This window comes from Castanea sativa, chromosome 1 (assembly GCF_040712315.1).
Source record: "Castanea sativa cultivar Marrone di Chiusa Pesio chromosome 1, ASM4071231v1".
NCBI classification, from domain to species: Eukaryota; Viridiplantae; Streptophyta; class Magnoliopsida; order Fagales; family Fagaceae; genus Castanea; species Castanea sativa.
In genome coordinates this window covers 90,864,364-90,880,162 of record NC_134013.1, presented here as the reverse complement: position 1 = coordinate 90,880,162, position 15,799 = coordinate 90,864,364, and the positions used below count along the sequence as shown (strand labels likewise).

Genomic DNA, 15,799 nt, shown 5'->3' with positions numbered 1-15,799 from the left:
AGTAGCCGAATAGAAATGAGCTTAAAGATTTGAGAACTTACAGATAAGAAGTAGACGGTTCTTCGCGAGCTTCTTGAGAGGAAAGAGAGTAGGAACTTTTGAGATTTGATTGATTTTTGAAGTGAAAGGTTGAGTTTCAGTTTCCTAGGTGTTTTGGTGTGTGGGAAGCAGCATTGAGATGGAGTTATCCTGCTCAAATTTGAGGAAAAATCTAGACTGTTGAATGCGCATCTCACCATTGAACATAGGGAGCAAAATGTAACTTACAGCCATTAATGCGGGCGTTACGGATTTCGAAGCGTCAGAAGCAGTTTAAAAAAAATGAAGCGGCTCTTTCACGTGTGGCGGTTCGCAAAGCATGCAGAGACTGGAGTTGGTTTAAAACTCCAGTTTTCTCCTCGGGATGGGAAGAAAAATGAAGTTTTGAGGGGCTATTGTGGGGGTAGAATGGTCAAAATACGCATTGGGGCCTTGGGCCTAACTTGGTGGGAGAAGCCTGCCCGAGAAGGGCCTTTGTGGTCCATAAGTTAGCTCTTGTGACAAGGATTAGAGAAGTTGTCCGAGGAGGAGTGTTTCCTCAGTTGCGTTAGGTAAAAGTCATAGGACACATCAGGGCGTTTAGAGAGAGAAATCCAGAAGATCCGTTGGGTAAAGGCGTGTACCACACGATTATTGAAAGGAAGAGCGTATGAGAAGTATCAGAGGGAAAAGGCTGCTACCACCGCATTAAAGATCCTGCACCTACCTCCTTGGCTGCATTAATGGAGAAATGACCTCTGAACAATAATATTCAGCCTTTCAGCTATTATTTGAAGACTTCAAGAAGGTGGCGGATGTGACAAGTATCTATTTGAAAGATCTGTGCTACACGTGGAAGAGAGAGGGAAGAAGAAGATGAATATAAGAAGACAAAAGAGGTATGAAGAAAGGGAGGAAGAAAGGGGACTTTAACTGCATTTATAATATTTTACTTAAAGAAAGAAAGGCAAAACAAGTGGTCCTCGGCTTACGTTTGAGGAGAGTTTCTCTGTTATTTTCATCTATTGATTACATAGGTAACGACAATCTAGTCTGTTTACTTTTTGTCCAATAACCGTAACTTAGGTTTCAAGCCCACACTCTACAAATTTCATTGTATAAGACATTTTGGGCCTGAGTCCGTCTAGTGATTGGACCAGGTACAAATTGTGCAGATGGGTTTAATATTTGGTAAGGGGAAGGTGCTCATGAAGGATGGATTTTTGTTAAGTGGGTGTTCCAGCAGATGGGTTTGATTCAACGAGTTTGCTTTGATGGTTTGGTTGAGATTGGTGAGATTACTGCAACTGATGATTCAAACTAAGTTGCTTTGATGATTCAATTTTCTTTGTTTCGATAATTTTCTATTCAAAATTGATTTGTTGGGGAAATTGATTTGTTGTTGGTGGACGGGTTTGATTCAACGAGTTTGCTTTGATGGTTTGGTCGAGTTTGATGAATTTTTTTAAAAAAAATTTATGGGTTTATGATTTTGTATCTGGGTTTGTGTTCTTGTTGTTCTTGTTTAAGACACACTTAGATCTCAATTCATGTGATTTTTTGTTTTTAATTTTTTTTTATTTAGTTAAAATTAATAATTTTTTTAAAAAATTTAGATACTAACATGGCATTTTTTATTATTATTTTAATGGCCACGTCAGCTCAACAGTGCAATCCGTTTGCCAATTGTGCAATTTCTGTCTCTGATGTAACGTCAAGGACGAAAACGAGAGGCATTTTCCAAGATAGGGACTAAAATCGGTGGAAAAAAGAAGTTAGAGACTAAAGTGGGAATTGCGTGAAAATGTAGGGACTAAAATGAGTTTTTCGCCTAATTGATATCTCAAATAACCCGACCCCTAGCTACTACAAGATTCGAGTGTTCCACAGCACTCCCATTAGTGTTTTAATTTTGATAGAGTTTCTTGATGGTGTATGCCACCAGGTCTATTATGGAGAATAACGTGCAATGTTAGGATTTGTCTAAATGCTAAGAAACTTTTGTAGGGCAATTGAATGACGAATGATGTAACGTTTGGAATTTGTTTTTTAGTTAAAGATATTTATGAATTACTGAGAGTTTTATAGTTTAATTGGTTAATACTTTCTATTATTTTTAAAATATTTAGGGTTCAAATTTCTCTTACCTTGTAATTATCAAATTTTTTATAAAAAAATTATTAATGGATTGTAAGAGATTTATTTGGAGTTTTCTTATATTTTGGCATGTAGTAATTATTTTTAATTTTTTTGTTAAACTGATAAGATAATTATTACATACCCAAATTCGTATGATATGAATTAGGGTTGTGACAGTTTGTAGCCAATTAATGAGAACATTTGATGATCCTAGCTTTGATTGCCATTTACATACATAGCCATATAGGATTGTGTATGTTGACCGGTACCTAAATCCCACTTGTGTATTGTAGAAATTTGGTAGGATTTAAGGAATTACAAAGGTTATCCAAAGTTGGTTGGCCCAATTACAATCCGATCAGAATGTGAATAGGAGTTTCAGGATGGTGACTTCTAGGGTAAAGTTAATCTTTGGAAGGTAGAAAGTGAGAGAGCAACGTTTTGGCGGGAATACGATTGTTCTTTTCTATGCAAACAATGCAATTAGCTGTTTTTTTTTTTTTTTTCCAACTTTTTACTAATCTCCGTAAAACTACATAAAAATAGGGATATTATATATTACTATGAAACCTTATATACTATTTACATCGTTTCCATTCATGTGAGCTGAGACGCCTTTCTTCATGAGACAAAAAGACAACTTTTGGCAGCCTTACAATCACATGGTGCAAATTTACTTTTTTTACATAGAAAAAGACCCGAGTATAACCTGTCTTTGGTTATTTTAGGACCATTAATTTGTACCACAACTTACGTAATACTACTATTATGAGATGGGTTTATTAGTATAATTCCATCATATTTTAACATGGTGACATTGCTTCTATTAGACTGTGTTGGATATAGTATTTTTCTAAAATAAAAGACTGAGATAATGAAGGATATATGCAGAAAACGTGTCTAAATTGTTTATGCAAAAGACTATGTACGTAACGTTTTGTCAACTATATATAATCTCAGTCAAATCCATCCATAAATGCCATACATGGGCTATATTACATGGAGTATTGAATTTCAAATATTGACTCTCCAAATTAATAGCATTACGTAAGTTGTGGTACAGATTGATGGTCCTAAAATAACCAAAGAGAGGTTATACTCGGTCTTTTTCTATGTAAAAAAAAGTCGATTTGCACCATGTGATTGTAAGGCTGTTAAAAGTTGTATTTTTGTCTCATGAAGAAAGTCGTCTCGCATGAATCAAAACGATGTACATAGTATAAATAAGGCATCCCTTAACGTTTCATAGTAATATATAATATCCCTTTTCTTTTTTCTTTTTTGTAGTTTTACGGGGATTAGTTAAAAAAAAAACACACAGCAAATTGCATTGTTTGCATAGAAAAGAACAATAACGTTGCTCTCTCGCTTTCTACCCTCCCAAGATTAACTCTACCCTAGATGTCACCATCCTGAAACACCTATTCACATTCTGATCAGATTGTAGTTGGGCCAACTTAACTCTGGATAACCTTTTTAATTCCTTAAACCCTACTAAATTTCTACAATACACAAGTGGGATTTTCTTCTCAAAAAAAAAAAAAAAACTTTTATAATTTCTCTCGGATAATTTAATAAGCAATTATTTAGTTCTCATGGATGATATCTCCCCCGGTTTTGGAAAATGAGGTCAAATAAAGAGAAGTGTTATATTCACAATATTTTTATAATAACAAATTTTAGGTGATAGGTTATTATTGATTTTAATTTAAATACACTACTAAAATTACATTTTTGCTTATCATCAATAACAATTTGCCACTTAAAATTTGTTGTGAAAATATTATGAAAATATTGTGAACATAAAATTTTTCTAAAATAAAAAACTAAGATAATGAAAGATTTATGCAGAAAACGTGTCTAAATTGTTTATGCTACGTAGCGCTTTGTCAACTATATATAATCTCAGTCAATTCCATCCATAAATGCCATAAATGGATTATATTATATGGAGTATTGAATTCAAGTATTGACTCTCAAAAAAGTATTGACCTCCAGGTCTTCGATTCTCCAAAAAAAAAAAGAAAAAAAAGGAGAGACTTCCAAGTGTCTTTGGTCATGATGTCCTTTCGTTTGAGATGTGTTTGGTCATGAAGTTTATGCTTCTACTAAAATATGCTCTATGTATATTTTAGTTTTTACGATTGATCTGGACATTCCGTGGAAAGGGGGGCAAGGGCTCGCAGCGAAGCCTTGAGGTCTATGAGTTTTGATACCAAAAGAAGAATAGGAATTGAATAAGTAATGTTAAAAATACAATATTTTTCATAATTTTTTTACTAATTGTTTATGTCATTATACATGAGTCTACTATTAATAATACTTTTATTATTAAATATTTTTTAAAAATTTATTATGCACTAACCATAATTTTTATTGAAAATAGTAAAAAATGTTGCATTATTATATATATATATATATTATAAAAAAGTTACATTACTAAACTTATTGATGAGTAGATTCACCGGACAGCTAGAGGTCATCATGAAATCATAAGTAGTAGTTTAGGGATGGCAATTACCACTTGTTAGAGAGCAGGTACTCAACTTGACCCGACGGCACCTATTTTACCCAACCCATTAGGGTATTTAGGGTGGGATTTTTACTTGCTCTCAAAGTTGACATATCTAGTATGGGTATTACCCAACCCAACCTAATGATTATTTCCCTTTTTTATATTTATATAAAAAAAAAAACTATTGTTATTTTTTTTTTCCATAAAAATATAAACCAAAGAAAACCGAATTTGTCCAACGATTACCGTTACAAAGTTGCCAACCCAAGAGAGTCAATTGAATTGGCCGATGAACCTTTAAGTAAAATTATTGTTCCAATCTCAAGTTGCAACCCTTTGTTTTAGTATTTTCCTCAAAAATATAATTTCAGTAGTGTGTTTAAATTAGAACAACCTATCATCTAAAATTTGTTATGAAAGCATTGTAAATGCAGCACTTCTCATTATTTCGAGAGAACTTAATAATTGCTCATTAAACTATTAAAAATTCTTTATTCTCTTTTTCCCTACTTCTATTTTTGATAATTTTTATTTGTATATTATTTGTGAATATGTAGCACTTGTATGATACCAAGAATGACAATATTTGACACTATTTATGAACACAATTAATTTGAATATGGCATGATTTTTTATGGGTTATGTAAAATCTATATTTTTATGTTGGAAACCATAAACAAATTGTAATATTTAGAACTTAGTTTGTCTAGTTGTTTAGTCTAGAAATATTTAGTTAAACAAGACAAATGAAGTTTAGCAAAATTGAAGACTCCAAAAAATCAAAAAAAAAATTTATGTGCCGATAAGTTTCACTTATCTCAACTAATCGAGATGCACATCTCAACCAATTGAGATCCACACAGATTGCAGATCTAGCTTTTTCTCTTAGCAGTTTGATCTAGGATTTTGATGGATGTTAAGTATATATAAATACAAACCCTAGAGCACGCTTTTACACATTCAAGAGGGTGGTGATTTGTAAACAGATCTGAATATTTTCCATATCCTTTTGGAGCTACAATTAAAGACCTTGTGCAAACAACAAATCCAGTCATAAAGCAAAGTTGCTACATTCAATCAACCACAGTTGCTGATCTAAATCTTTGAGTGGAGATCTCAAAGTTACAAAATGGGGAGTGTGTTGTTGATCCAGATTTTTTAGTCGAGATCTCAAAGCCACAAATTGGAGTCTTTGTGTGCATCAGTTTCACAATAGAAGAGTCTGTGGATTTAAAGCTACGTGTGGTTACGCCAGTAAATACTACATGAGGTAATAATAGATTTAGGATTTAGTCTATTGTATAAACTTTAATTTAATTCTATTAGTAAAATATTGCATTGAGGATTGTTAGGCTAAATCTTCCCCAAATTTTTTACTTTGAAACTATAGTTTTCAAAACTTGAATTCTGTGCTTTTTGATGTTTAATTGATTCAGATCTATTGCATAATTAATCTAATAAATTATTTGGTTAATATTTGATAAAATTTTAGACAACTGGAGTCTAAAACCCTAACAAGTTATTAACTTATTATATTTGGTGTTAGTAATAATACCCTACAATATAATTAAAAACAATAAAAAAATCCAAAATTAGAATGGTATAAACAAAGATACGGAAATGAAAAAAAAAATTAATATATATATATAAAGAAACCAATCAGGCTGAGGCATGAAAATCACATTCTCTTTAAGGAGAATTTAAGCTCTCTGCAATTAGTAAATTGCTTAAATCATTGCAGCATCATTTCTATTTGACTTTTCCCTTCTAGGATTCAACAACCTGATTGAATCATCGTGCGGCTTAAGTTAATTCTACACTAATATCTTACCCCAAAGTTCCACTAAACATTAAACAAGACACCTTTCTTTCCCTAAATATTCACAAATATACATTATTATAGAATCGTAGGACTTTCTCCAAATTAATTGGAATTATAACTCATTTACTCACATAAATTTTGTACCTATTAAAGAATTTCTTAAGACATTTTCTAAAATACAGATTGAAACTCCTACGCCTTTTTATATTCCAACCAACTTCAATACAATTAGATAGCACAATAATAAAATTTTATATTATTTATCAATTAATATTAAAATGCACCAAAATTTAGTACACCAAATTGATTGGAGCCAAAGCGGATTGACATGTTTTAAGAAGATTCAAAAATGAGTCAATTTCGTGTTAACCTCCTAACTCGTAATAAACTTAAGATTACCCAATTCAGTATTCATGATAAGAGAGGATTGACTCATTTTGACAAAAACTCATTTAACCTATATGAATAAATGTTTATCAAACATAAATTTGAATTTTAAATGTTCAATTAAATAATAAAACTTTTAATCATTGTAGGGATATACCAACAAAACAAAAATAAAAATGAAAATGTAGAGGAAAAAAACATAAAATGTATATATGAAATTAGTAGGGTAAGTATATTGGTAATAATGGAATGGGAAATTTTTGTTGGGGTTTAGGGCCAATTGACCCCTTGACCCCTGACTTCGCCCTTGTTCGCAAGTAAGTCACAATGTTTTATTGTTTTTTATTTATTTATTTATTTATTTTGAGATAGACAAGCAAGTCACAATGTAAATTTCATGGTAAATAATGCAATATTTTGTGGTTTTCCCTTAATACTAGCAAGTTATTGTGAACTATAATATTATTTCTTAAACTTTATATCTTAATTCTAATTCTGCTAATCTTCATCCTAAAATGACTAACTTAAAAAGAAAATTATTTGCTTAGAGGGCTCTTAATGGGTTTGAATGATCATATGAAATTAGTGAATTCTTAATTTTTTTTTTCGTTTGAATTGGGTGCTTAATTTAATTTAATTTTTATTTTTAAAAAAGAAGGAATGATCAAAAAATATATACATGGACAACCTCTATAGAGAAAAATTTCACTCAATAATATGATTTTTTCAGCCCATCTTCTTATTCAAAAACAAAATGACTTTACAAAATAACATAAAATCAGAATTAAAAAAATAAACTTACCTCTAGCTATTAAAAATACATAAAATTAATTCAAATATTTATTTTTAAGAAACAAACACACAAAAAAGAGAATAGATGAGGTTTTAATACAAAAACACAACATAAACTCAACTCAAAAACCATAGTAACTTTCAAAAGAAGATGAAATAAGCAATAATACAGGCAATACACTTAACAATTTATCCCATCTTATCTATTTATCAACCTCTTAATACAAATTAAAATAAAATCTTAAAATGACAAAAAAAAAAAGACCTAAAATATAGACACATAACAAAAGGCAATAATCTCAACATGGTTCTCAAATCATACTTTTATGTCCACATAAAACTGTAACCGTTTTCCTGTGAATAGGATTCGGATTGCTCCATTTTGATGGACTGGTTTTCGTATGAGTGATTGTTATTCTATCTCTATCATATGCTTGAAATATCAATGAGTGAGCATATTTTAAAGACAGCGAGTTCTTTACTATAAAAATCTTGATCAATAGTGGTGAAATACTCAGCATATGTATATTCAAACTATTAACAGGATTAGTGGTTAGCATGCAAATAGTGTTTAAGCTTTTGCCTTTGTAATATTCCAGAAATTTGGAGCAAACATTATACTTTTCATTACAATAAAATATATGTACAGCAAAACTAATGAGAGGGACTTACAAGGCCAAGTTGTCAGTCAGATTTTTTAATTAATCCAAGTAGTTTTTTTTTTTTTTTTTTTTTGGAGGTAAAAATCCAAGTTGTTAGGTAGAGTATACATTTAAAAGTTAGGTAACTACTTAAAATACTAACTAGGAGAGGTATTCTAATGCAAGTTGCTCCGAAATATTATTTTCAAGAAAGAAATTGCACATGCAAAAGAGTCCAAAATATCAATTAAAAAAAAATAAAAGCCTAATTAGCCAGTGGAGGCGATATCTACTGCACAGACTACAGTCAATGAATATAATAGTAATACAGGCGTCTTTATAAGCAGGCAAGGTCCACGCTTTTATCTCAAGTTTTTTGCACAACCTTGTCTCTCTCCCACGCCACCTGAATAGCTAGACCTTGTTGTTCCACTCTCTCTCCTTCAGGTTCCATCTCTATTTCTACCACACTTCTGAATTTTTGTAGGCTCCTTATTTTTACACTTGCTTAGCTTTCTTCTTTCTACAATACTTCGCATCGTTGAGCATCGATCGGATACTAACCCTTGTCATGTACTATTATGAGAAACTCTAAATTGTCCATAAAAATATATTTTATACACGTACCTATATAATATATTTATATAAACTTGATATCATATTATCTTCTTCTTTTTTTTTCTTTTTTTTTTGAGAATCAAATATATCATATTATCTAAGTTTGGAAATAAGTGTATAAAATATTATAGTATTATTTTTAACTTATTAATAATTAATGTAAATAGTCATTTGTAGAACAAAAAATATATAAATATAATGAATCTAAGTTTCGTAAGTTTGAAAAATAAATTAATCTATTTAATTATCTCAAATATAGTTTATATATTAATCATTAGCATACATTTAGGAATAGATAAAAAATTGCACTTGTGGTACTTACTTTACACTAGCCTATAAACCATGGCATTCATAAACACTTTTTTTCTTTTTAAGCATTTCTCTTTTATGGTGAAAGTTTGTTTAAATTAATTTCATTGTCGTTCTAATTAATATTTATAGACTACTTAAATAGAAAGATATAGTTATATTTGTTGTAAGAAATGTAAGGGTACGTTTTGTAAACTGTAATAAATACTGTAATATAATAGTTATTCTTTTGGTTTAGCTATTCAATAGTTTGGTTATATTATTATCATAGGGAATAATCATTTCTTATGAATAGTTATTTCATCTCTAAAATGGTTATAATAACTATTCCTTAGTAACTGGATTAATTTCTAAAATTAATATATTTTTAAATAAACAAATTTTCCATATGTATGTAACAATTATGAAAATAAAAAAATCATAAAAAATAACTAATCTCTCTTTCAAATTTAAAAAATATTATTTTTTAGAAAATATAATTATATGAGTAAGATATTTCCTAAAATATATCTTAAGTTTGATTTAAAATGCTTTCATTCAGGATTCTGTTATTGTGTTGCTATCAAATAAATGAATAGTAATAAGTATTATATTACAATATCTTGTATTTTTTATAATACCTATTCATATTCTGACGTTATTATCGTTACAAAGTCTACCAAACATGCCCCTAAGTAAAACCATAATTAGTTTCAACATAAAGTTTGCGTATATGTTCATTGAATTATAAATTTTACAGGTTAAAATATAACAAACTGACCTTCACCTATAAATAAATAAAAAGAGTAAAAAATTTATAGGTGAATATGTATTTTTTTTCTCTCTCTAAGTGGAATTTCTCATTTCTCCCTCTTTTTTTTTTTTTGGTGTGCGTGTGTGTGAATTGATATTCAAATCTATGTTTTTGTTAAAAAAGAAAAGAAAAAAAATGGTGTAAATTAAAACATGTAACTTGCATTTTTGTTTTCTCCTGTTGTTGCTTAGTAAGTATGATTCCCTAATAAATAGCTTTAAAAGTAAGATAATTCAGAGCTCGTAAAATTAGTCAAATAAAATAAAATAACTTCGTTACATCCGTATATATATCCAATTCAAATTTTTTTTATATATCTATAAAAAGTTAGAACAACTCAAGTAATCTTTAACATTATTTTCTTTAGTGGGTAGTTTCAATGTATGTGATCTCTTTCTATTTTGAATTGTTTCATATATTACTATATAGAAATCATAGTTTTAATTATATTGTTCTTATGCGTTCCAGTTAGTCCAACTGGTAAAATTTATGTTGCTAAAAAAAATAACTGGTAAAGTTTCTGATAGTTGAATAAGAGATTGAGAATTCAATCTCTGCCTACATTAAAAACTTATTGGTATTTTGATCTAATGATAAAGAATTATCATTAGAAGACGTCATATGTTGAAATTCTCTTTCGAAAAAAAATTATATTGTTCTTTTAGTGGCATTTATGTTAGATTTTGTTTCATTTTTTTTTTTTATGTCAATAAAGATATGTTGATACTTATAGATGCTCAAAGTGTTCATCGTATTTTAAAAAGTTCATAATGTCAAAAATGAGACGACATAATGATGCTTGAAAATTGTTGACTTCATATATTACGAGATATTGCTGCGATATATTTCCTTATGGACTTCATTTGATAATTGCGAGAACCAGAATACATCATAATATCAGAGAGTTTTTATTTATTTATTTGATAAAATAATAATATATCTTAGAGTCCTTTTTACTAAGAATAATATATCATAGAGTTGATACTTGATAATTTGCACTTACAGGCTCATTGTTTCAGCTGCTACCTACACAATTGATAACTGAGGTAGGCTTTTATAACATTTCCTATTCAAGTTTCTTTGTCTATCCATGTATCTATGTTCTCGTTATTAGCAACTGAAATAATCTATTTATATAAAATTTATAATATCGTAAGCACCAGCTAACTATAATCGCTGAACTTAATGGGCAATACAGCATGTCTGGCCTCTCTTTCATATAATAATAATAATAATAATGAAAAGCATGTTTGCCCTCTCACAAACTAGATATATAGTACATGCTGAGATTTTCAATCAAAATTGAGCGTAGCGTTCATTAACTGTATTTTTTTTTGTAGTATTTTTTTTTTCCCAGTGCCTGTCTTTTTGATTTTTTGAATTAATTTTAGCTTTGGTTTGGTTAAAAAATGCTGATATAAATATCACCACCTTTCCCTTATTTAGGATATATGGGATTTTAGTTTAAAATCTTCAATGCCAGCACCATACAAGAATTTTTTGATAAATTTTCTGCCAAAATTTATTAACGGACAATAACATGCCTTGCCTCTCACAAACTTTATAATAATTGCTGGGAATTTTCAATTAAAATAATAATTATAGTACGTCATACTTTCACACACTTTGCTATAACTGTTTTAGCTGTTTATTATATTCTTCTTGCTAATTTTTTGTCTTTTTCTTTCAATTAATTCTTAGCTTGGGTTTGGATTGGAATGTTGATACATATCATAGATGAAAATCATTGGTCTCGCTTTTAATATTTGATTCTAAACTTCCTCAATTATAATATGTCATCTGTACAATTTTTTTTATTCTAAATTTTGTTTCTTTTATATCAAAAGATTGGTAAAAATATGTGAATGGTAAAGTATAGTGTGAACACTCAAGGTAGAATAGAAAATTTTTATTCAGAATATTATCACCTTTCCCTTATCTAGGATAGATGGGAATTTTACCAGGCCTTTCCCCCGTATTCTATTCTTTGGAAGGCAATTTGAGATGCATTAACCGGGATGCCACTAATTCAGTTGTTGGGAACTTGGGACATGCAGCTCCTGCACAATGAGAAAATTAGGATTTGATTTTAGGAAAGATAATTTTTGTTTATCTATTATAGGCTTTCTACACATGATAGATTTATTTACGATATATAGTACAACTTATATGAATTATGATATTTTGGTTAATATAAATTCATAAAATTAAAAACTGACATTTTTTAAAATTAGATTGTGTGTTGTATATATTTTTTTATATATAATTGAAATTTAATAGTAACTAAACTTTTGAGTTTATTATGTAATCATTCTTATATTTATTATTTATATACGTATCTAAATGTTAAAGAATATTCTATCAAAAATGTTAAAGAATAAATTATTAAATTTAGAATTTGCACTTCGTATGATCAGTTTTTATCACTTTTGAAAGGCAATGATAATTTTTTTTCTTTTTTTTTTTTATTAAAATTCTTGCTACTTTATTTTCTTTTAATTTTTTTTTCCTTTAATAGGGTTTGAACCTTTAAAAGACATTGATAAATATTTTCTTTTCCTTTTCCAACTGAACTTTGGCATAGAAAAATAAAAATAATCTATTAATCATCATATAAATAAAATAATGAATTACATCAAGAAAAAAGCCATTAAAAAAATCAAAATTCCATTAAAAAAATCAAAATTTTAAGATGGGTGGGTGGAGGGAAATTGCACCCACATATATAATAGGTGCCTTACAATTAAAAAAGGCTTCCTCATTACACCATTACATACATGAGTAAATAAACTATCGAAAGTTTATGGAGGGATTGATAATGTTCATTTTTGAAACTTTAACGACCAACGACACTTATCTAAAGTATAGGTCAATTCATCATTAGTTATATTTAAAGGTCCCTAAGGACCAAGCTATTCTTTTCAATCGTATTAAGCAAGACAAGATTTTTAATATTGCAAGCACCAACCAACTATAGTCGCTGAACTTAATGAGCAATATAGCATGTCTTGCCTCCCACAAACTAGATAATACATGCTGAGATTTTCAGTCAATATTGAGCATTGCGTTCATTAACTGTATTTTAAATTGTAATAACTTTTTTCATTTACTTTTAAGGGTTTTCTTTTCTTGGATTTCTTGCAGATGTTTTCTTAATTTGTTTGGTTTTTTTTTTTTTTCTAAAAATTTCATTTCATTCTAAAATTTTTAATTTATTTTGTTATTACCAAGTTTAAAGGTCTACAATTTAATGTTATTTTTAAAGCATCTATTTTTTTTAATCATGTCAGCAATTAATGCAAGACAAGCTTTTTTCAAAACAAATCAAGAGTTCTATAACTTAATTAATTGGTAATCAGTAAGTATCTTTTAGTGTTTTTAACTAATGAAACCTGTATCAAAAAAACTAATGAAACCAAAATTCAAATACCCTAATTATTAGTTGAAAACAGAAAAACGTGTATCATTGTCTATCGGCAGGATCTAGAAATGGACCACCTATACCTAACTTGCTAGGTGTAGTTGATACAAAAAGACGAGAAAATCAGATGTAAGGCGTAATAGTTGCAGTGGTCTTTTATATATATATATATATGAATTATGCAGTGGAAGTTCTAAGATGATCTCTTAGAAAACATTTTATGAGAACATAAAAAAAATAATTGATTTGTTTGTAAGAACCATACATCGCATCGTTAATTGTGTTGACATCATCTTATACATATCGTCCACAAAGAAAATTTTCTATAAATTATTTTGAAAAAAAAAAAAAAAAAAAAAACTATAAGAAGCACGTGCATAGATGGATTAATCAACTAGTATTCTATTGTTAACTATATTCTTGTGCCTGTCAGAGTCACTTGATAGATGGATGAATCAACGTATGGAGACATTCAACAAGAAGCAGACGCTTTAAAAAATAAATATCAAAATATTGAAATTCAAACGGAATCAAATGGAAAAAAAAAAAATATGAAGAAGTTCAAATAGAAGAAAATGCTTCAATTGAAAATGGACAACAATATATAGAGTTGGTAAATGACATGACAGAAATGTTAAATAACTTGGAGCCTCGCTTATCAACTGATTGCTGTATCTATAGGGTTCCATATCATCTTCGTAAATTGAGTGAAGAATCTTACACTCCGAAGTTTGTTTCAATTGGTCCTTTTCACCACGGCAACAGAAGATTGCAAACCATGGAAAAGAAAAAAGTAAGATGCCTCAATAGTTTCTTGGAAAGGGTTGGGCTAAACTTGGAGGATTTAGTAAGTACTATAAAGCAGTTGGAGGGAAGGATTCGCGGTTACTATGAAGAGACCATTCAGCTTAACAGTAATGATTTTGTGAAAGTGATCTTGCTGGATGTGAGCTTCATTCTTGAAATGTTTTGGAAAAATGCTGAGCCAGCTTGGTCAAGTGACCTTTCACCATGGTTATGCAATTCTTTGGCGATAGACTTTATATTACTGGAAAATCAAATCCCATTCTTTATCATTGAGAAGCTATTTGACCTTGCATTTCCCTTCCTCCCAAACTCCCCTTCTTTAATTCAGCTTACTTTTCGTTTCTTTACGGACTTCAACGTTCAGAATTTTGACCCCATTCCCAATATGGAAATAAAACACTTCACCGATTTAGTCAGAATCTTTCAGCTACCTCCACCCCAAAGGCCAAAAACAGAACGCAATAAAACGATTGAACATTTGAACTCCGCCACCCAGCTGCATGAGGCAGGAGTAAAGTTCAAGGTTAGTCGAAGCAAATGCTTACTTGAATTAAAATTCACAAACGGAGAGTTGGAAATCCCATGCATATGTTTAGAAGATAGGACAGAAACTCTTACTCGAAACCTTTTGGCATTTGAGCAATGTCATTTTTTTGAAGAAGCATACATTACAGATTACTATTTCATATTGGATTTCCTTATCAATACTACACGTGATGTGGATTTACTTTGTGATAAGGGAATCATGGTTAATTACCTAGGCAACAGCAGTGCAGCAACATCTATGGTTAATAATCTTCAGAGTGAAATTGTATCGTTTGATTTGAGCTCTCATTACTGCCGTCTCAGTGAAGCATTGAATGAATTTTATGAGAATCCTTGGCACAGTTGGAAAGCAACATTAAGGCGTGAATATTTTAGCACTCCTTGGAGAACCGCATCTAACATCGCTGCTGTCATTTTTATGGTGCTTACTACTTTTCAAAATTTAAGAGTTTAATTTTTACTTTTAAAATTATTGGTTCTAAATTGTTACTTTCAAATTTTTTTTTTTAATATTTTTTTTTTGAAATGAAAAGGTTTATTTTTGGTGCACCAAAATTATACAGTTTAACACATTAAATTTTTGAGGGACAACTAAAATTGTTTATGGTTAAATCTTTTTTAAAAAAAGAATCTTGTTAGTTAAATCTTTAAAATGTTTAATAGAATTACATAACATACTATAAAAAGATTTTTAAAATTTTTGGAGTAGTCCCCCACCCATGTGAGTAGTACTGCCCCTGATGATGGCGGACATGCCTTCAAAGGCTCCCACCAGTCCGTTCGCCAAAAGTAACAGTGCAAAGTTAAAGTCACGGACAAAAAGTACAAAGAATCCCACCAATCCACCATGAGAAAATGAAGATGATGGGGCCTTGTAGTTAGTCTGTAGGCAGAGATTTACTCTAAATTTTCACACCCCAGCTTCAAAAAAGGTGTGAAATTTTGGTGTAATAGTCTAGTGCCTACCAACAGTCATGGATCATGGTTCATG

General features: G+C 29.8%; 1 protein-coding gene across 1 annotated transcript; it reads left to right on the top strand.

Moving 5' to 3' along the window:
• Nucleotides 1-321: 321 nt before the first annotated feature.
• LOC142637114 (UPF0481 protein At3g47200-like) lies at nt 322-15,262 on the top strand. The gene is made up of 2 exons (XM_075811390.1): nt 322-526; nt 14,064-15,262. The coding sequence occupies exons 1-2, from the start codon at nt 322-324 to the stop codon at nt 15,260-15,262; spliced, it is 1,404 nt and encodes a 467-aa protein (XP_075667505.1).
• The last annotated feature ends 537 nt before the right edge of the window (nt 15,263-15,799 follow it).

Coding starts and splice junctions, on each gene's coding strand:
- LOC142637114 (XM_075811390.1), top strand. CDS start 322: ATGAAGCGGCTCTTTCACGTGTGGCGGTTCGCAAAGCATGCAGAGACT. Junction 527..14,063: donor AGGGCCTTTGTGGTCCATAA/GTTAGCTCTTGT, acceptor AACAATATATAG/AGTTGGTAAATGACATGACA.